We start from the raw sequence: 23,058 nt of genomic DNA on the forward strand, positions 1-23,058 counted from the left end.
CACTCCCAATGGCTAGCCTAATCTGGCTTCAGGCGTGATAAACTTAATAGGGGAGGAGTCTCCGCTTTAGTGCCTCCGTCCTCAAGGCAATCGCAAGCAGTTCAGATCGCTAGCCAATATGGCTTCAGGCGCGATAAATTCAAAATGAAAATAATTTTACGGTTGGGGTCGCCACATCGTGGGGAATTGTATTAAAGGGGTCGCCACATCGTGGGGAATTGTATTAAAGGGGTCGCAGCACTATAAAGGTTGAGAACCACTGCCTTAGACTGTCTATTGTAGACCTCACCCCATTCCTAAGAGGTCTTTAAGGGGCATGCTTAAGCACACCAGCGTGCCTACCATCCCTGTCCTAACATTTCCTTTCATTCGTATCCATTTCATGTATTCAAAAATATGCTTTACTCTTGTATGGAATAGAATAGAATTTTTATTGGCCAAGTGTGATTGGACACACAAGGAATTTGTCTTGGTGCTCTCAGTGTACATAAAAGAAAAGATACCTTCATCAAGGTACAACACTTACAACACTTAATGATGGTCATGGGGTACAAATTTAACACTTAATGATACAACACTTAAATCAAATACATGCTTGACGAAATACATACATACGTACATACATACATACATAAACAAACAACTCTCTCTAAACGGATGCAAATGACCAGCTGTTTTCAAGGAATATAAATCCTTCCATCCTCCACTATCCAGTCAGAGCTAAAGAAGCTTCTTGCATGAGAAGAGAAACGTCTTTCAAAGAAAAACCAGAAAATCCAGCTGCCTCTTGAAGGAAAAAAAAAGCCACCTTTGAAAACACACCACCTTCGAGACTAAAATGAGCCACTTTCTCCGGGCAAAGAGGGCGCAGTAGTTGGCGCCAGAGCCACCCACGCTTTTACTGAAAAGAGGGACTGCCTCGCGGAACACAGCGAAAGTTGCCTGCAGAACGAACGACGAGGGGCTGAAAGACAGAACGCAGCAAAGGGGTTCGAGCGTTCCATTTACCTTGCCGGCCTCGCGTCATTTTAAAAACAGAGCAACGCCTCCCACTGGCGTCACTTCCGCTCGAGCAGCTGAGGGCAGGAGAGGAGGTGGAGGGGAAGATGGCGGCCCTGGGGGAACCTGTACGGCTGGAGCGAGGTGAGAAGAGGGGAGCGAACGACGAGCCGCTCCTGGAGGGGGAGTCCAGACGGGACGCGGGTGGGGGGTGGAAGGGCGGGAATTTGAAGAACCGACTAAAGGCGGTGAGTGTGAGGGTGTGTAAAAAAGAAAGAGAGAGAGAGGGAGGGACTCTGAGCTCTCCACCGTGCTTGGCAGGCGCTTGAGATCCTGAGCTGGGCTGGAGGGAGGAGGGAGGAGGGAGGAGGGAGCATCTGGTGGCTTTCCAGATGCTGATGGGAATTACAGCTCGTATCAGCTCTCACCCGCCTAGATGGAGAGTTGTAAATCCAACAATATCCGGAGGCTCGTTGAGGTTGCCGCTCTCGATGAAAGGTTGTGTTTTTAAAAGAAAAACAAATAGAAAAAACAATCTCCAAATAGAATAGAATAGAATTATTTATTGGCCAAGTGTGATTGGACGCACAAGGAATTTGTCTTGGTACCCACCAACGATGAACATAAGGGAGCTGCCTCCTTTTAACCTTAAGGCCGTTTTGGTAACGCGATTAATTTACCTTATTTGCATTATACAGTGACTCCTTTTGGGTGTTTGTAGAATCTAGTGAACCCAAGGAGATGGGTTCGCACAACGTTGCAGGGGACACACACACACACACACACACACACCCCAATATTAGCCATGCTATGCTAAGCACCTGACCAATTTTGTTTCCATTCAGAACTTGATTAGAGTTTGTTTCAGTCTGGTCCATACATCGAAGGGAAGCCTTCAAGAAATTACCAGGGGCTGTAGGCTTAAAAAGGCTGAAAAGTCAAAAATATTCTAATCTCAAATTTAAATCCATATGACGTTGAAGTCCTTTTGGTAGGTGGTTTGCCAGCTAGATGAATATATTCATTATGTTTTAGGAACCATTATGTAAGGGTAAAGCAGTTAGAAAATGTGGTTTGGAGGCACTTTTTGATCCATTCATAAAAAGCACATTTAACTTTTCAGCCAAGAAAAAAATTTTTTTTTAACATGCAAGCTACTCATTCTGTGGCTAGCCAAATTCATATGCCATTTGGAGGATCAAATGAAAATCTTATTTCCTTCTATATTTTAAACATATCTTGGATTGAATAAGATGCAGATTTATTTTTAATCCCAAATTTATGTGGTTATAACTACTATATGTAAAATTTAAAGATAATGCATTTGTTGTAAATAATGTATTGTAAAGTGTTAGTTTCTAAACATTTATCTGATGTGTGTTAGAAGATAAAATTATTAAAGACTTTTTAAAATTATTTCTTTGAAGGAGGAAAAGAGTTAGAAACCAAGGGATAATACTATTTATCTAAAAATGAAATATCTCCTGTCATTTCTGAAGTAACAGTATGTATGTACCCAAGAGGCAGTTGAACTAGAACATTTTAACATTTTAAATGTTAACATTTATTTCAGTTAACATTTATTTATCAAGTGTACATGGCTCACCAGTGAAATTCTGGGTGGCAAACCATATAAAATGTCAAATTTATTAAAAACTAAGAAAACAATTTGGATCAAGGTCCCTGTAAAAAAATTGGTTCCCATGTATACATTGAAATATAAGAGCACCAATGATTTAACATCCTGGCCCCAGTGCCTGGGGCATTATAAGACTTTGCTGTGCATCTTTCCATCCAGTAAAAGCAAACAGTAAGTGAACTGCCAAGTAAGGATTAAAGAACAATATTAGATTATTTTCCTTTCAGGTTTGTTTAGAAAAGCCTTGAGTTAGGAATCTTGTCCAAATTCATAATTTAGATAGCGTATCCTAATAACAACTTTCTTCATTGTTGTACACTCCTGACTTTTCTCTAAGAAACTAAAAATAAATAGTCTTCCACCTTTTATCCTCACAGCAAAACTTCTACAAAGTCAGATGTACAAGAGTAATTGGATCAAAGCCATATTCTAAACCAGGGGTTACCAACCTTTTCTATACCCCGCACCACCAGAACGCTTCTGATATAATCTCGTACCCCTTACAATTATGCATATACACTATAATTTTGAAACTACTAAACACAAATAGTGTTTCGCACCTCCTGGAATATTGTCTTGCACCCCTGGTTGGGAACCCCCGTTCTAAACTTATCGCTCAATGTGCCTTTTAGATTCAAGATGTTTCAAAATATCAGAAATAAATAATGAAGCTCCTTAAAAGGAAACTTACTGTTATTCCCTTGCCTCTTCTGCAAGCTGTATGTTTACAATGTCTGTTGTGTCTTGCCCGCCCTCAGAGCAGCCAGGGCCTTCTTACCTGCTCCCGAACACTGAGGAATGTATGCCTCCCGGCCCAAGTCCTGGCTCCATGCCCACACAAACTGCAGAAGAAGGAGCATCTCCCTCCCCCAGCCCTGACTCCATGCCCAGGCAAACGGAGCAGCTAGACCCCTCCCCCTCCTCCACAGCAGGTGAGCCTGAGGAGGGTTTACTCCCAACAACAGCTGATTGGAGTGACCCTCGCATCAGAAGATTGGAGAGGCGGAGGCAACAGAAGGAAGGGAGGGGCAGGCCTTAATGAGTGCTGAGTCATGGAGCCACACCCCATGGCCTATATAAAGGATCTACTTTCTGGCAGTCTCTGAGTCAGGCAAAAGTCGAACTTATCTTGCTGAAGTCACTTACTGGTCTCCTGCCTGCTCTGAGGACTTTGCTAGGACTTTGGGCAGAGCTGCAGAGGCAAGCCTGATTCGGATTTCCCTGACCCAGCCGTCAGCGGAGGAGTGGGACACGACAATGTCTGTTTTCCTAGAGCAGGGCTGTCAAACTCCTGGCCCATGGGCCAGATGTGTCACACGCTGGCCACGCTCACGCCTGGTTTAGCAAAGGGGGAAAAAGTCCCGATACGTAATGTGATGCCGCTGTGAGTTTGACACCCCTGTCCTAGAGGATTAGAACTCCCAACAAATCGCAGGCTGAAAATGGCTCTGTAAAAACTAGAACTGACATCCAGAACTGGCAGGTAGACTGGTCATTTGATCATTCCTCTCTGGACAAGGAGAGAATTTGCGATTGCCTGCAAGGGTTCCTTGCAAAGAGACTGACTGCAAGATAGTGCTCTCCTGGCAGGTTTAGAGCTCTGGAAGGCAAGGGAATAACCACATTGCTCAAATCACAGGACCTTTGAAAGGATGTTGGGTTTGCATACTTTCTAATCATTTTCCACAATTGCTCGTTAACTGCTTCTCACCTATTGGGAACCTTTGGATCAACAGATTTTACTACATATATGTATATATGTGTATGTATTTCCATTGATGCTGTTGTTTTGAATTCTTTTATAAAAAATAAGATAAAGACTTTTAAAAACTGGACACTAGAGGCAACTAGAAGGAATTAAAAATTGCAATTAAAGAAGAACACCTAAATTCAACTTTCAAATACAGAATGAAGCAACATATTTTAACGTTTGACATACTAATGCACTGTTGTTGTTTTTATAAAAAGTTTTATTTTAACATTCATATCCAATAACATATTTAATGTACCATCATATACAATTAATCGGACCTGCCCGGTCACCACCCCCTTCCTTTAACTCTCTTCCCTTCTCTACCTTCTTCTACTTTCCACGACCCTCCTCCCCTTCTCTTATCTTATCTCTTATACAGGGTATAAAACTAACAGTCAAAAATTAAAATATAACACAAATCATAATCCATAGTCACTCCTTAAAACCTCGACTCCCTGATCTCAGAAATTTCCAATTGAGTTTATATTTGTTCTTCATTAAAGTACATAGTTTTTAATATCCAACCTTCATCAATCAGTACCAAAGCAACGTTCCATCTTCCAATATTCACCAAGGATTCTTGTGAAATGTCTTTCTTCCTTAAGCAGTCTCTCAAAAATAGTTCATATTTCCAACTTAATTTCTTAAATTTTACTGTCCAACCTCCAAAGATAAACAATAATCCATCTTTTCATATCTTTGGTATCATTTACATACATCAAATCAGATTACAAATATTATTGTTAATCCTATATTATCTCCACAATATATCAATTGTAATAATTAAAATCTTCACTTTACCTTACTTATATCAAATAACATTATTAAAATTACACCTATAACTTATCCAAAATATATCAATTATAACAATTAAATTCTAGTTAACCATATAACAACATTACATCCATCTCTCAAATATAATATTTAATCCAAATTAAATTTTACTATCTATCCTCCAAAATTAAACAATAATAATAATAATAATAATAATAATAATAATAATAATAATAATAATAATAATAATAATAATAATAATAATAATAATATTTTAATTTGTATACCGCCCTTCTCCCGAAGGACTCAGGGCGGTGAACAGGCAAATAAAATACAAGCAGAAACATACACCATAATTAAAACAACCCTTAAAAAACTGATTCAAAATTAGCCAAAAAATTTAAAATAACCTTACACCCCATAAAAATTACAGAATTTAAAACCCACAATTAAAATTTAAAATTTAGAATTTAAAATCAAGCCAGTCCAGCCAAACGGAATAAATAAGTTTTAAGTTCGCGGCGAAAGGTCCCGAGGTCAGGTAGTTGTCGAAGCCCGGGGGGGAAGCTCGTTCCACAGGGTAGGAGCCCCCACAGAGAAGGCCCTCCCCCTGGGGGCCGCCAGTCGACATTGTTTGGCTGATGGCACCCTGAGGAGTCCCTCTCTGTGGGAACGCACCGGACGCTGGGAGATAGAGGCCGGCAGTAGACGGTCCCGTAAGTAGCCCGGTCCTAAGCCATGGAGCGCTTTAAAGATGGTAACCAATACCTTGAAGCGCACCCGGAAAACAACAGGTAGCCAGTGCAGTCTGCGCAGGATAGGTGTTACGTGGGAGCTTCGAGCCGCTCCCTCAATAACCCGCGCAGCCGCATTCTGGACTAACTGAAGTCTCCGGGTGCTCTTCAAGGGGAGCCCCATGTAGAGAGCATTGCAGTAGTCCAGACGAGAGATAACGAGAGCATGAGTGACCGTGCATAGGGCATCCCGGTCCAGGAAGGGCGGATCAGGCGAACCTGATAAAAAGCTCTCCTGGAGACGGTTGTCAAATGATCTTCAAAGGACAACCGACCATCCAGGAGCACGCCCAAGTTGCGTACCTTCTCCATTGGGGCCAACGACTCGCCCCCGATAGACAGCCGCATCTGCAGCTGACTGTACCGAGGTGCCGGCATCCACAGCCACTCCGTCTTGGAGGGATTAAGTTTGAGCCTGTTCCTCCCCATCCAGACCCGTACGGCTTCCAAACACCGGGAAAGCACTTCGACAGCTTTGCTGGGGTGGCCCGGGGTGGAAAAGTACAGCTGAGTATCATCAGCGTACAGTTGGTATCTCACCCCAAAGCCACTGATGATCTCACCCAGCGGCTTCATATAGATGTTGAACAGGAGGGGTGAGAGAATCGATCCCTGCGGCACCCCACACATGAGGCACCTCAGAGTCAATCTCTGCCCCCCTGTCAACACCGTCTGCATCCAGTCAGAGAGGTAGGAGGAGAACCACCGATAAACGGTGCCTTCCACTCCCAACCCCTCCAACCGGCGCAGCAGGATACCATGGTCGATGGTATCAAAAGCCGCTGAGAGATCTAATAGGACCAGGGCAGAGGAATAACCCCTATCCCTGGCCCTCCAGAGATCATCCACCAGCACGACCAAAGCTGTCTCCGTACTGTATCCGGGCCGGAAGCCGGACTGGAACGGGTCTAGATAGACAGCTTCATCCAGGTACTGGGGTAGCTGACATGCCACCACACTCTCTACAACTTTCGCCGTAAAGCGAAGATTGGAGACTGGCCGATAATTCCCTAAAACAGCTGGGTCCAGGGAAGGCTTCTTGAGGAGAGGTCTCACCACCGCCTCTTTCAAGGAAAGACCCCCTCCCGCAAAGAAGCATTTGTAATCCCCCGGAGCCAGCTTCGTGTCACCTCCTGTGTAGCCAGTACCAACCAGGAGGGGCACGGATCCAATATTCCATCTATTTCTAATATTTCAACGTTTGACATACTAATGCACTGTTTTGAACAATGGACCCAAAAGATAATTTTAAGGGTGTCTGCTTCTATAGATGAACTGTGTTCAAAAGAGGTTATGGAAGAGAAAAAGATTTTACCTGACAAGGTTGAGACTGATTTGGAAGTATAATTAAAAATTACAAGCTACAAAAATTACATAGAAACAGATGTTACACTTAAAATACAAAAGAAGCTGGCTGATATCTTAATAATGAAAAGGATATAAAATAACAGACTAAGAAGTGACCTGAATAACTTTCCTCTATTGGATTGTTACAGGTTTGAAGAATTTTGAGAAAAGGCACGAAGAAAAAAAAAACATGTAAAGTTCCCAATATAATATAATCACAATCTGTCACTAAAGATTGAATATATAAATAAAAAATTGCATGTATCCTTAAATTTCTATTTGTGCAATATTTAAAGAAATCTATAAATAACCACTGTTCTTAATGTTATAGGTAATCATTCTCAGAAGTTTTTAAGTGTGCCAGTTTTTAAGTCATAACTGTAATAGGAAAGCATTTACCAATGTTTAAGCTTGGTTATATCTGATTATATGTTATGAAATGTTTATCAGTAGCTGTCAGTACATTTAGAGTACTAGAGCAGTCAAGCTTTTGAGATTATAGAAGTCTTATAGTGGCTTATTGTAATTATATTTATTCTGGACAGTATTTTATCATTTGCTTTTCAGTCACTCAAGATAAATTAAACAATATTCACAAGAATATGATGCTTGAACTCGGCTGTTGGGCCTGCCCTTTGTCACGTGAAGCCTCTATGTTTTGATTTCTAATCTTCAAAGACTGCTGTGGAAAATATTGGTTTTGCTCAGCTGTTTTGATGGTTAACAAAGTTAATGATTTCCATACCCAGTAATTAAGCTTCTGGCAGTTGCTTGCAGAACATTGTATGCCAGAAAACATAGAGTCCTATTATATTAAAATTCTTTTGCCACTACAGTTTTTGCTAAAGACCTATTCTGAGATCTCGAAACATGAGACATGATAAACCCTGGCATATACTATAGTACTGTAATTCTTTAAGGTATTAACTGAAACATGAATTGAGTAACATGTAATTAGGACCGCTATCATTCTGGGTTTTTCAAGAACTGCAAAAGCAGGAGAACCATTTGGCTTAAAAATAAACCTGAAAAAGAGCCAGGTTATGTTTAACAAATTCACCAAAAAAAAAGGGGGGGAGGGGGTGTTTATATCTGGAGAAAAACTAGACCACTACATATATCTTGAGCAATGGATCTCAGTGGAAGTTGATACAATAAAGGAAATTGAACAGCGTGTCAAATTGGCAGGTATTCGGGAAGCTAAGCTTAATTTTCAAGAACAGCCTCCCCCTATGCCTGAAGAGAAAAGTTTTTGATCAGTCTGTGCTACCTGTTCTAGCATAAGCTGGTGAAACATGGACACTAAGCGACGAGTGGCGCAGAGCCATGGAAAGACATGCTCAGCATTACAAGACAAGTTAGAAAGATCCACACGGATTAAAAAACAAACAAAAGTATACGATATCTAGAGAGTAAAAGAATTGAAATAGAAATGGGTTGGTCATATAGCAAGAACTTGATGTCAGGTGGGCCAAGGCAGTCATAGAATGGATCCCACTTGATAAAAGGTGTCCACAAAGAGACCTACAACATCAGCAAGTATGGTGGGCCCAATTGGCAAAAGAAAGCTCCATATTGATTGGAAATATGCGGAAGAGGCCTTCATCCTTCAGTGGATAAACAATGGCTAAAATGATGATGATGATCATTCTGGTTTGGATCATGAACTGAAATTGTGAATTATCTTTTACTGAAGAAGGCAAAATATTTTTGAGAAAGTACTTTTACAAGATGTTTACTATAATTAGAATTAGAAAATGGTGGCAAGATTACTTATCCAATGTTGCTGAACTCAGTTTCCTTAGCCCATAAAAATTTCAGTGGCCTGTTGCCACTAATTTAAATGATTTTTCTGTTTTAAATAAAGTAATTGATTACAAGGGGCCTTTTGGAATTGCAAAACTGGTTTAGCAACCAAAGGCAGGGTATTACTTACCCATTCCTGCTCTAAAACAAAGCCTGTCATAATGAATAGAATCAAGGATTTACTGCAACAATTAGGTGGTGTTTGTCAGATAAAATGTATTTTACTATCAATATTCCTTTTTTGTTAATTATGTCACAGCAAATATAGGCTTCTGATTTTAAGATGAATTATCTTAATCCATGTAGAAAAGTCATTTTTTTTCCTCCCCATGCTTCAGTAAGATGTTTACTAATTGTATCTGTTTTGCTTTTTATCAGGGATCATTCTCACTTTTTAAAACATAGGATATTTATCTAGAACAAATTCCCTTTCCAATTTCTATTCCTTAGGAAGACGTTTTGCATATATTTGTCAGCATTATTTGAGATTTTCCTCCAAGGCATGCACAATTCCTACAGAATATATGCCACCAAGCCAGATTATTTAAATTTGTGACTATTGAACCACAGCTAAAATAAAATTTATATGTGAAGTGGTGTCTTTTCCTTCATCACCCTATAAAAAAATTGAAGAAATAAAGTTTGAATGGCTAAAAGATCACTTGTGAAGAATTTCCAATAGCTTACCTCATCCTTCTTTTGCTATTTTGAGAATGGATTGGATTTAAGAAATGCAAAAAAGTCACAACTGTTAAAAAATATAGATCAAAACAAGCAGAAATATTTTACACTAAGAAAGGATATCTTAAATTTTTTTTTTTTGTTTACATTTATACCCCGCCCTTCTCCGAAGACTCAGGGCGGCTTACAGTGTATAAGGCAATAGTCTCATTCTATTTGTATATTTTTTACAAAGTCAACTTATTGCCCCCCCAACAATCTGGGTCCTCATTTTACCTACCTTATAAAGGATGGAAGGCTGAGTCAACCTTGGGCCGGGCTTGAACCTGCAGTAATTGCAGGCTTTGTGTTCTTAATAACAGGCCTTACCAGCCTGAGCTATCCGGCCCCTGATTAAATTAAAGGAATATTATGAACTTTTATATTTGGAATACAATCCTAGGCTACCTTGAATGCTCAAATCAAGTAGACAATAAGAATGTTTGGATACTATTATTGCATTATGGATCTGAGTCCCTATGCATTGAATGATTATGATTATTTATATTTATTATAAACATTCAATTCTTAATGGATACTGAGTGATGTACAAAAAACAACATAAAAACATGTAAACCTGTTAACTTGGTGCAGCTTTTTCAAAACTTAGTTATGAAAATAACGAACAGGATAATATGATAGGGAGATCCCTTCTGAGATATTATAGAAATTGTGAAAATTGATAGAGATAGTCATATTATGGTTTGGGGGGAATTCAGAAAGCTAGTTAGCTATGCCTTGTTTAAAACTCCTTAATTTTAAAATGGGAAATATAGAAACTCCTTTGTAAAGGGAATATGAATATAATGGAAATGGTATGTTATTGAATAGCATATTGTTAGCAGCCATGTGAAGACGTTAAAAATGTTACTTGTGTAGAATTCAATAGCTCACATTATTTTATTACATCTTCCTTCAGATATTTGCCGAGCTATTGAGTTGCTGGAAAAGTTGCAAAGGAGTGGTGAGGTACCCCCTCAAAAATTGCAGGCCTTACAAAGAGTCCTTCAAAGTGAATTTTGTAATGCAGTAAGGGAGGTAAGTTTATTTTTGAAATGCATGTACAGGTAATCCTTGACCTGTGACCCTAATGGAGCCTGCCCATTATGGTTGCAATTGGTGACAATCGTTAAGGGAGACAACCTCCTTAACATCCCCTGCCCCCTACTTTGAACTTGCAGATCATTAAGTGATCATGTAGTACTTCATGGGTGGGGGATGCCTGCCATCCAGCTGGATCCATAAAGGATTGCAAAGCCAAAAAACTGGCCAGCGGGAGAAAGAGCTCAGCTAGATTAGAGACCAGTGCTGCATTCCAGTGCTGGAGAGGCTTCCAAACAAGCCTCTATGCTTGGCCTCTGCCACAATCAGCTGCCCATTGGGAGACTGCAAACCTCTCTGGCTCTTACTAGCCTTTGGGAAGCAAGCAGCTCTAGGACCAATCTAAAACCTTTCTTTTGCTTATCCCATTGCCTCCCCCATAAACTTACATTTCTTCAATTAAAAAAAAAACACACAAAGCTGGGAGGACAGACTTGTTGATCTCCCCCACCCAAAAGAAAAATAGGTGCTGAAATTAAAATCTCCACCTCCTCCCTCCAATCACTATCCCTTTTAAAAACCTCATTTGTTAAATTTATTTGATTTAAGGAAGTGAGACAGCAAAAAGCTTGGAAGGCTTTAGAAAGCTTTTTGCTATCTGTCTCCCTATTAGGACCCAGTTTCTGTCATGGCCATTTGCTGCACGTTTGTGCTTTAGAAGCTTTTGCTTTGGGAGTGAACTTTTTCTTCAGGTCCTCCAGAGCTGAAAGATGGTGCAAAAATATTTTCTTTGCTTGGTTGCTTCCTTTCCTCTACTCTTCAGCCTGAAATGAAGGTAAGTGACTTTTGCCACTCTGTTTCCAGGCATGCAGTAAATTTAGCAAATAAGGTTTTTAAATGGGATAAAAATTGGAGGGCCTGAAGCTGTCACCCTTGAATTGCAGGCAGCTGGCTTCCCAAAGGCTAACAAGAGCCAGAAGACATTTGCAGTCTCCGACATCCAGCTGACCAGGGGGGAAAGCTCTGAAAGCACCCATTTCCACAAGGAATTGTTGGAGCGTTGAAAATGGTGGCTGCTTCCAGGAGGCATGGGGAGCAAGCCCAAGTCTGCAGAGTCCCCTCAGGTTGAGATGGACTGAGAAGAGGGGGCTATAGTGTCCCCATGGTCGGTCATAACAGTGAATGATTGCAGGGGTACTACAACCATTGTAACTTTAAAATAAAATCATATGTAGTTTTGGGAGAATCTGTTGTAATTTTGATTGATGGTTAAGTGACCTGTTGTATCAAGGATTACCTGTATTAGATGACAAAATATAAATTCCTCACTTAAAATGTAATAAGCAGATATATATCTGTTAGAAGCAAAGAGCTAGAAAACTTAATATCAGTTTGATTTTTGTAATGTAATTTGACAGTATGCATATATTCTTTATGATCCCTACCTAGTTAAAATGAATTTAATATTTTTATTTTCTAAAGGTATATGAACATGTGTATGAGACTGTGGACATAAGTAGTAGCCCAGAAGTGAGAGCTAATGCTACAGCAAAGGTAAGAGATTGTGCTAACAAATGAAAAAAGTACTTAAGAATGGACTCTTTTTAGCAAGTCCTAATTAAGTTATTAAACTATGAATATATCGCAGTGAATAATAGTTTCAGTACATGGGTGTTGTTACTATTGAACAGCCCTTTTTAAATTCTCCCCAATTAGTGAACTGATTTACTAATCCATTTACGTAAGGTTGCTACATGTTTGATACTTTCTAGTCCACATGCCTGCTGGATTGGTACTTTTGTGCATATTACACACATGTAATATGAAAGGTAGTTATGAATGCAAGTAGTCCTCATTTAATGACCACAATTGAGATCTGCATTGCTAAGCAAAGTGGTTGCTAAATGGGAAATCATGTGTCTGCAACTCTGTTTTTCTGGTTCAAAACTTCCAAGACTAATCAATTTCATACCTTTGGTTTGTTTTCCACCTAACCTTTTGAATAGTCTGTCTGATGCTGGGATAATACACAGGAAGGGAATTAACGTTTGTATTGACATTCATTGGAGAGGAAGAGATTACAAGAAAGTATATAGGCATACAGTGGGGAGTACACATTGAAAGCAATATGTTGGAGCTGGTAGTTGCAAGTATGTGCTACACAAGCAGCCTTGTGTATTTCTCATTGTATGTTTGTTTACTCTTGTAATCAATTCATCTTCAGTCTCTGCTCTGTGAGTGGAGAGAAAAAGAAACAGGAATAAAATAGGGAATATATTGGGCTGTTACACTACAGTGTGCTTGCAGCTGCTGGCAGCACATTACTTTCAATGTATGTTCCCCATTGTATACCTGCTTATTCTCTTATAATCCCTTTCTTTCCAATTTCTTTTTCTGCAAGGGAAATAAACAAAACAGGTCAATTGCAGGACATTGTGTACTGACTATAAAGAGTAATCACATGACTGAGGGATGCTGGGAAGGTTATAAATGTAGGCATTAGTCATAAAATTATTTTTTCAGCACTTTGTAACTTCAAAGTGGTCAGTGAATAGTTAGTAAGCGAGGACTACCTGTAGCAGGAATCTGATCTTTCTGTCTTGAAGGGCAGAATAGAATGAAAGATACAGTCTGGCTTTGGAACATTTGTTGTTAATCCACTTGTGCCTGTTTCTTATTAAACATTTTGTACTTTGTTCCAAAATAAGTTAAAATACATCACATTGTATTTGTTATAAAGAATGTGCCTGTGTAATAAACTATAGCACTTCAAAAAGTGCAAATAGATCAAGTGTTGTCATTCCATGTATTTATTATTTATTTATTAATTAAATTATATGCCACTCATCTTGCCTAGAAGTGACTTTAGGTGGCTTACTGCCAAAAAACCCAAGATAAAACATTAAAACAATGTTTAAAACATTGACATAATATTTAACATTAAAATTGACTTAAAAATTAAGATGGCAAGGAAGGGAGCAAGATGCACACAGGGAGGAGGTGGGATTATGAAACACCTTTGCTTCATGCTTTTTAGCAAAATATGGTAAATGACAGTTTGTGTGAATATGTTTAACTGATTTATACTTTCCTCAGAATGCAGTCCTGAGACTTACTTGAGCACATTCATGGCTTTTGACCAATTTCAGTTTCAAGATATTTTGAAATTGATATTAGAATGAATACATCCATGAACTGGAGGATAAACTGGAGGTTTCTGGATTTTATAGGCTACTGTTGCTGCTTTTGCCGCCAGTGAAGGTCATTCACATCCCAGAGTCGTTGAACTTCCCAAAACAGACGAAGGGCTTGGATTCAACATCATGGGCGGCAAGGAGCAAAATTCTCCAATCTATATATCCCGAATTATCCCAGGTGGTATTGCTGATAGACACGGGGGATTGAAGCGTGGAGACCAACTTCTTTCTGTAAACGGAGTGGTAGGGATGGAATTCAATTTCCACTTGTAGTAGCTAAATGTGACCGCTTGAGGGCATTAAGAGGATATGAAGTATTTGACGGTGGTTGTGGTTTTCAATTGAAATGCTCAGGGGGAAATATAACTGTATTTGAGAAATTTTATAAATTTGTTAGTTCAAAACGGACATTTTATGAAGTAACATTTAAACTTAAAAATAAGACAGTGAGTACATACTTTTTAAAAATAGCAATGGTTTTGTTAGAATATCATTAAGAAATCTATCATAGTTAAAATGAAGGAGCTGAAATGTTTGGCTTCCTTATCCTAGTTATATTGGGTTTTATCGTTAGGATCCAGTATTTTCTTTTAATCTAATTTACCTCCCAGAACACCCTTTTAGATAAAGTTAAGTTAGGCATGTTTTAAAAGTTTAGTCTTTGATTACAAAGTTGATTGTCATCTAGATCTATGTACACGCTAAACAAGTGCGCTAATTGCAAGTTATCCATATGCTTTTATATTTCCCAATTCATTTATTGATGCCTTATATCAAAATGTATGTCAGAATATTGATATACTGTATATGTAGTAATATTTAAATGTTATGCTTATATGCAAGATTTTAATTTTTATTACATAAAAAAGAAACACAAATCCAGTGAAAAAAAACTGATTTTACTGTTCCTGACTAAAAAGACTTGGTGTTCTTTGGACAATTAAATCAGACTGCTGAGCTACTTTATTATCTATATTTCAATTGATCCGTTTTAGCTAATCAAACCAGACCTCCATATTGATACTCAATTGGTTAGCATGTTTTTTCAGATGTTTACAATCCCTGCTGCCTTTCCTGTTCTGGTTCCATTTGTAATTTGTCTTTAACAGACAAGCTGTTTGTATATTGGTGAAGCAGTGATGTTATGAAATATTGTGGGGAAATAGATTAACCATCTTTAGAATTGCAAAGAATTCTTTTACGTTTAGTTAGTTTCTACTGTACACAGTGCATTGAAATTTAGACACCACTGGTCAAATTGTAAGTTTTAAATGAATAAAAGTTGACAAAACTTCTGCAGAGTACAAGCTTGACATAATTGCAGAAGTGGATATATATGTAACAATTTATATGCAAGGATATACAGATTCAAAATATGAAATATGTGAATATGGCAGATGCAGAACACTGGACACCCTTTTAGTCAATACTTTGTAACCTCTCCTTTTGCAAAATTAGTAATTTTCAAATTTTTAAAGCAGCCAGCTATGAGAATCTTTCTATATTTACTTTAGGATTTTCTTTATCACCCTTCCTTGCAGGACTCAGAATATCAACTTCATATCTGATTTGGAGATTTTTTTACATTGTCTTGCTAAAATTAAAATGTTTCAATTTCTTCACTGACTGCGAGGTGATGCTACTAGAATATAGTTACTTAAATATATTTAAATGTATTTGCTGAAATAAATTTATATAGGTGCTCATCTCATATGCATAACTGTAGGCTGCTAACAAAACAAAAAAATAAAATAACACATTTATTATTAACAACATAAATAACATAACATAAATAGCAAACAATAATAATGCATTGCCTCACAATCAATGTAACCAAAAGCTGTCAGGATCTTAAACTTTATGGAAAGTCAAGTTTTTAATGCCTAGTGAAAGGTCATCAGGATTGGATTGTTATGTAATTAAATCTATTTTTTTACCTACACAATATTTTCTAGCCAATAGAAGAAATATTATCTATGTTAGTGGTTGTCATACAGCCCCCAAAGCAGAATAGAACTGTTTGATGATTGGCAAGAATGATTTGTATTTTCAAATAGCCAAACAGATATTTAGAAGCATGTATGGTCTTGAAAGCAGACAGTAGAATCCCACTCTAAAAGGTTAAAACTATATTTGCTTACTTGTGGAATTGTCTTCACCTGACTTTTACAGGCACAGGCTGAATAAATAAATTCTTGGGTATTATTAACAATTTATCTCGTAAGTGAAACAACTGGAAGGGTTTTCAAACATCTACACCTGCTGTATTATTGTTTTCTTAAACTTTTGTATGCAACTGTAGGAAGCTTATTTATGAAAGACTGATTCTCACTATATTATCTATTTCTAAATTCAAAACAGAGCTTTTTTCTTTATAAAAATTTTGCTTCACCTATGTTTTATAAAATTTACGTTTCTGATTCCAAATTGTAAATTAACACTAAGTTTTGAGTTCTGTGATACATCGGTAGTTAAGAGTGAGTATACCCATATTCATTGCTTCATAATTACAATTTATAACTTTCATTTTCAATTACAATATGGGTACTTGAATAGAATTTGAAAATGACACATTGGCAAAAAAGATAGGCAGGTCCCTGTCTTTTAAAGGAAACAGCAATGGTGTGCTTCTAAGGAAATGAATGCAATCTCATGGGCTGCAATGATGATGAAAACATTGTATGGGCTACTTAATAACATCGGGACTCATGGTTTGAGAAACATGATTTTAATTTGGAATGGTTTGGAGACAACAATCTTTGATAAAAGAAACATAAATCTTATATTATAAATAATGGTCCTTGAATCTTAGAATACTTGTTGAATACATACTAATATGTATATATATATGCGTGTAATTTTTTCAGAGTGTTGAAGGGGAGCACCATGAAAAAGCTGTAGAACTTCTAAAAGCAGCACAAGGAAAAGTTAAGTTGGTTGTACGCTATACACCCAAAGTCCTGGAAGAGATGGAATCACGATTTGAAAAAATGAGATCAGCAAAACGCAGGCAACAGAATTAATACTGAATTACATCCAGAATTATAGGAATGGACTGCTTACAGTAGATTCTTTTCTGGTTCTTCTCCACATCTACTTTACAGGGTGTCACAAAATTCATATTTGGAAAAGGGGCAAGGATTTTGCTTCTTATTCAGCTGGATATTATCTAACAGACTCATTTGGATGCAACTGTGCATATAATTCAAGGAAAAGTATGATATTTGTTCTAGTCATGGAAACATTTTATTATGTTCATTTTATTAATATGTTGGTCTTTTACAAATCTCTTGAATATTCTAATGTTTTCAGAAGAAAAGTTTACATAAACATTTATAACTATGTGATTTTACAAATACTTCTTTACAATTCAAACCTGTACTTATAAAAACAAATTTGTAAATTAATTAAGTACACTTTAATAAGCTAGTTTCAGCATTTGTATCATTGTTTTTCTAGTAATTTTTTATTTGGCTTTATTTAAAAGATAAAATCTTTATTTTGAGTAAAAGATATAATACAGGTTTTGGCACGAAAGTGTGTCATCTTCATGCAAATAGTCATAATTGTATGGTTAAGTACAATTTGTATTTTTGATGAATACATTTTTAGGTATGTTCTTGGTCATAATTTTATATTGTTATTGACAATTTCAACACCTAATCTTGTTTTATGAATATTTTGCAACAGGTGATCTCTTATTTAAAACTTTAGTGCTTAACATCCTAAAATCTAGCAGTAAGCATTCCAATAATTTATACCTTTGTAATTATCTATAAAAATTTAGCAAAATTGCAGTTTTGTATTTCTATTTAGGAGGGTAATATTTACATGCAGTGCAGAAGAATTAAGTTTATATTCCTAAGTTTTGTCTTGTAATTCAGTTATCTAAATATAGTTTACCAGTGCTATTCTTGGAGGGCAAAACAGTTATATATTATCATCACTGTTGGATGTAGTTTACGTCTGAGTGCTAGAGAACATGATTTTTGGCCAGGGAGCACGATCAGGAAAAGGATACTGTACTGATGTCCTGTTTCTAGACTTTCCACAATTATCAAGATGGTCAGCATGGGAAGGAATGCTTAGTTTTCTCAATTCTATCAAGATAGTTTTTCATTGAAAACAATGTTAAGGATCCACTTCAGGAATGATTCTGATCAACTTTCTAATGTTTTCTACAACATGCAACATTCAGTCATTACGTTCTTTGCTGCTTCCGGAGTGCAGCTAAAAAAAACCTAAGAAATGTTATGATTTTTTTTTAAAGAAAAGTGTTAACATTGGAAAGATACACCTCTCTAGGAACAGTGTAAACCTGTTGGTGTAATTAAATAATACTGATCATAAGTTTTTTTCTAGGTAATTTTTCTGCTTTCACATTCTTTAGTAGATACCTTTTTCTGTGATCTGTTTTAAAACAAGCCTAGTACCAGAGTGTGCAAGAAAGCTATTAATGACTACTGAAGTAATGTGAAAATGAAAAAAATGGTGGCTGGAACTAGTTTGAGCTGTCCTGTCTCTTCCTGTCATAACTAGGAATGCTCTGTTTCAAAACAGCAAGGGCTAAAACTCTTAAAGTTGCCTCCGGCTTAAAGCATGCACTGCCTAGCATGACAAAGTGTCTTTAGCAGCTAGAGCTATGCGGTTGGACCCCTAGGTTACATTGTGGGTCTTTAAAATGAGTGGAAACCTCATCTGTATTTGGTCATTGTTAGGCTGCAGTTCTTACCAGTTCCAATCACTGGCAGTGCTGTGTCAGGTGAAGGGGGAGGGCATTAATCCAGTGGTTTAGATATTGGGTTCTGCATCTCTACTTTAAAATGTCCGTTGTCAGAGAGCCTTAACATTCTCACAAAATTGACACAGTGAGTTGGGCCATTTACTCTGCTCCCTGGAGAATGGAGGCCATTGGATACAATATACCGAACATTGTCTTTTGGTATTTTTAAATAACTCATTAAGCCATTAAGCCACCATATTACATGTGTTATGGGAGGGGGGGCAGAAACTATTGTTCTGTTTTCTTCATAACCTCTACCTTTAAAGTTTCAATTATGAGATAGACATGTGAGCCTCATCATTTTGTCATCTCTCTTCAGTTTTACTCCTTGACTGAGATAAAATTATTAATCTTCCCACCTCTTTAAGGAACTAAAGGAGATTTCAAGTTTGCACCTTAAGAATCCTTGATATGATCTATGTAACATTTGCCTGAGTGTATGCTGGTTGTTACAGTTCAAGGGAGTAATTGTTTGATGACATCTGCCTTCTGAATGACTAGAACATGCAGTAAAATATAAAAGGTCATAGGAATAGTCTCTTCTTTCTATGTCAGCATAATCTTGTTGAATAAGGTGATCCTATAAAAATAGTAGAGGCTGGTACAAGTAATTGTAAATGTTTTCTTGGCATTTAGCAATTGTGTGTTTGCCTGGAATAATAGAGTACAGGTTATTGAAATCCAGCAACTGTATGAAATACAATTTTTCAATTTGGTAAGACAGCAGTGAATTGCAGCCGGCAGCAGTAAACAGTCTGTAGAACCACAAGGCTTAATTGTATATTTTTATGAAGCAATTAATATTGACTAAGACCAAGTGAAATAGTTGGGCCAGTCAGAAAATATTTTATACAGCTAGATTTGTGTTGGAGTTTACTATATTCAAGAGAAGGATAGAATGAGATAAAGGCTATTATAAAATGTATTCGTGTATTGAACATAGCAGCGTGCTTTATTACTCTAAATAAATAGTTTGGAGTGGCCAGGTCTGCTATAAAGTTTTATAATATATTATACAAACTTACTTGGAAGTAAACGTTCAAATGAACATAAGATTGTAATCTAAAAATTAGTTCTTAACTCAGTGGGTTTTTTTTCTTTTTGGGTTTTGTGGGCTTGTCCTAAAAAAACTGTATGTGAGATTAAATCATGATTGTACAAAGGAATAGACAATGACAAAAATCTCATCTAGGAGCAAGTAAAAAGGAATATAGCAGGGCAGGACAAATTAATCATATTCTTTAAAGTTAAACTGAAACTGAAAGATTCACCCAAACCTCTTAATTGCTGTAATCCATAATATTTCATAAATGGGATTCTGTGGCAAGATTGAACTGTCGTTTTTAAATTCAGATTAAATTTGTTCAATCAAGAAATTAATGTCACTGAACACATGCATTGACTACACTGTATTGACATATGTGCACACATGCAATAATTGAATCAGCAAAAACTAAATACTCTGTATATCATTATGTATTTATTGCTGTTCCACAGCCCTATTTTTTAGGAACTTGAAAATAAACATTTGAAATTTCATTTTTGTTATATGTACTTATTTTATTATCAGAAGTAAAAGGTATTCTTCCTGTCATACATCTGCTCTGGGTATAAAATACTATAAATGTTATAGATATTACAGTTATAAAATGTACAATTGTAACTCTGTTCTATCATTATGAAACACTGGGATTACATTAGCTTGGGTTCAAAATCTTCATATTGTTATAAATATATCAGTCTTCTAAGCTTGGCTATAGATACCTGAGCAGCTTAGAAGAAAGCCACAGGTGTCAAACTACATCTGCATTCTTCTGACTAAATACAGCATTCCTGTACTGATAATGGTAGGATTAGTATAGCCATTTTAATTTCATGCTTATTGCACGTCAAAGTGACAAATGTTTCTCATACCCAATCTTTTATGTTATACTTCTAATGTACTGAAAGCATGGCACAAGGTCCATGAGTGTCTTTTAAGTTTTTTTAACAGCATCAGTTTGAGGGAACTTTTTCTTCCTCTACAAAGGATGATCAATGGAATTGATAAAAGAACTTGAAATTACATAAATTAACATTGACTTGCCAATGCTGTTTCCTCAGTTTTGTGCTGGCAGGATTGAGTTCATGTACGCCAAGCTGTGGTTTGTTTGCTTGTTTGGCAACTGTCTAGATTTGGCAATCTAAAAGCAAGCAATGTTTTGGCTTAGTACAACTTTTGTATTAACAATTTCCTGCCTCCCTCAACTGTGCATAGACGAGGACAGAAAGACCCTTGATGAAAGGGGACCTGCATCTTTAAATAAGGTTTTCCCCTCTTTCATGTAATTTGTGAAGGGGCCATACAGCTTGCCACCTATGAGACAAAGTATCTGGTTGACTTCTTTTATGTGTTTTAAGAACTTGACAAACGGCTTCAATCATAAAGTATGATTCACTGAGTTAAATGATATTTGCCTTTACTCAGGGAGTCCCTGCCCAGATTTTTCAACTAAGCCTTCCTCCTGGTGATATAACTGAATACAGCTGTCAGGCCTGGAAGCCATCTTTTGCATTGGGCCTTCAGGCCTGCCACAGTTAGTACTATGGGAAATTGGGAGGAGGGATTGTATGGAGCATGGGTGATATATAATCATAATAACATTCTTTTCTCAGAGAGTCAAGGACATCTTGCCCTGCACCTGGAGGGTTGGAACTGGGAGGCATCTCCATTTGGGACAGTTGATTGGATCATGTGATGGACATGTGGATGCTGGGCAGGGACTTTGACTTTCTTTTGGGTGGGAAAAACCTGGAAGCTTTCAGATTCAGATTTTCCCAGATGTGCCAATATGACATCTCTAATAAAATGAAACTTTGAGGAACTTCAAGCCTCAGAGTCTTCTTTCGTTGGGGGTGTTACTTGGAACCCTGACATTAGCTTCCTTTACATTGCATTATCCCAGATTGTAACATGGACTTTTTTTAAAAAAATAAGGAGAGCTGAAGTTGCTCACCTGCTAATTGCTCTCAAAGAAAGCTGAGGTAGCAGACTTGTTTGAAATAAAGGTATGCTTCATATGTGTACAGATAGTTCTCCACTTACCACCTTTCATTTAGTGACTGTTCAGGGTTTTACAACAGCACTGAAAAAAGAGACTTATGACCATTTTTCACACAGCTGTTGCAGCATCGCCATGATCATGTGATCAATACTTGTATGCTTGGCAACTGGTTCACATTTATGACAGCTGCAGTGTCCTGGAGTTATGTGATCACCTTTTGCCACCTGACAAAGTCAATGGGGAAGCCAGATTCATTTAACAACATATTACTAATTTAACACCTGCAGTGATTCACTTAACAACTGTGGCAAGAAAAGTCATAAAATCAAAACTCACCAACTGTCTCGCTTAGCAACAGAAATTTTGGGCTCAATTGTCATAAATTGAGAACTACCTGTATACCCTCAAACCTTTCAAACAAGCCTGCCACCTCAGCTTTCTTTAGCAATTATAAGTGAGCAACTTTAGCTCCTATTAGCAGGTGAGCAATTCTAGCTCCTGTTATTTAAAAAACGTATATATATGGATAAAAAAGGAGTAAAGTGATTTTCTGAGAAAAGAACAATTATGAACATAAAAGTTGGGTTGGTTTCTACAACAAAGAACTAAGAAACAAGCAGGTGCTTTTACTTATCTAATCATAGTACACTTTCACCTTGGATCTGGAGACTGCAAGTCTGAGGACTGGTAATAAATCATTTATTTCTTTTCCTGCCCCAAGTCATGAATAAAACATGCAGTCAATGGTTAATAGAGCTAAAAGTTGTTGCATAGCTCCTGAAAAAGTCACTAAAACAAATCTGGCTCTCTGTCCCCCTATTCTTAATGTGATACTTGAAAGTAACCAGAATCCTGCTAGCCACATATTCTCTGCATTCTCTGTAAGACTCTCTGAAGTCTTCTGCACCAAATTGACTGGATTTGCTGCAAAATATCCTGGGTTCCTGGATACCTATTTCTATGGCTCATTGAAGCAAGCTACCAGGAGGGGCCACCTTCATTTGTCCTACTGCCAGAAGCAGAAAGGTTTGCTGTCCAGCTGCTTGGTGTGTTCCTGTGGCTGCAGTCTGTGGCTGCTGGACATCTATAGATACTTGCTCAGAAGTAAAAGGTGATTAGAGCTATGTCAGCTGGACAATAGCGTAAAAACATATGGAGTTG

The 23,058-nt window shown here is 37.5% G+C and overlaps 1 protein-coding gene across 5 annotated transcripts; it reads left to right on the forward strand.

Annotated features, from left to right (window-relative positions):
- Positions 1-1,081: 1,081 nt before the first annotated feature.
- On the forward strand, positions 1,082-20,392 carry LIN7C (lin-7 homolog C, crumbs cell polarity complex component). Of its 5 annotated transcripts, none has more exons than XR_009152467.1 (6): positions 1,082-1,143; positions 3,397-3,570; positions 10,752-10,870; positions 12,356-12,427; positions 14,104-15,703; positions 16,938-17,077. XR_009152467.1 is itself a non-coding variant. In XM_058161030.1 (6 exons), exons 1-6 carry the CDS (start codon positions 1,107-1,109, stop codon positions 17,091-17,093), a joined length of 768 nt encoding a protein of 255 aa, XP_058017013.1. In that variant the 5' UTR covers positions 1,082-1,106; the 3' UTR covers positions 17,094-20,392. The 5 variants fall into 5 exon arrangements, 4 of the variants coding, with proteins under 4 accessions (XP_058017013.1, XP_058017045.1, XP_058017036.1 ...); XM_058161030.1 differs by having other exon boundaries at positions 14,104-14,313; positions 16,938-20,392; XM_058161062.1 differs by having other exon boundaries at positions 14,104-14,248; positions 16,938-17,075.
- The last annotated feature ends 2,666 nt before the right edge of the window (positions 20,393-23,058 follow it).

Source organism: Ahaetulla prasina, chromosome 1 (genome assembly GCF_028640845.1).
Source record: "Ahaetulla prasina isolate Xishuangbanna chromosome 1, ASM2864084v1, whole genome shotgun sequence".
In the NCBI taxonomy this organism is placed as follows: domain Eukaryota; kingdom Metazoa; phylum Chordata; class Lepidosauria; order Squamata; family Colubridae; genus Ahaetulla; species Ahaetulla prasina.

Coding starts and splice junctions, on each gene's coding strand:
- LIN7C (XM_058161030.1), top strand. CDS start 1,107: ATGGCGGCCCTGGGGGAACCTGTACGGCTGGAGCGAG. Junction 1,144..3,396: donor ACCTGTACGGCTGGAGCGAG/GTGAGAAGAGGG, acceptor GCCCGCCCTCAG/AGCAGCCAGGGCCTTCTTAC. Junction 14,314..16,937: donor TTCTTTCTGTAAACGGAGTG/GTAGGGATGGAA, acceptor TAATTTTTTCAG/AGTGTTGAAGGGGAGCACCA.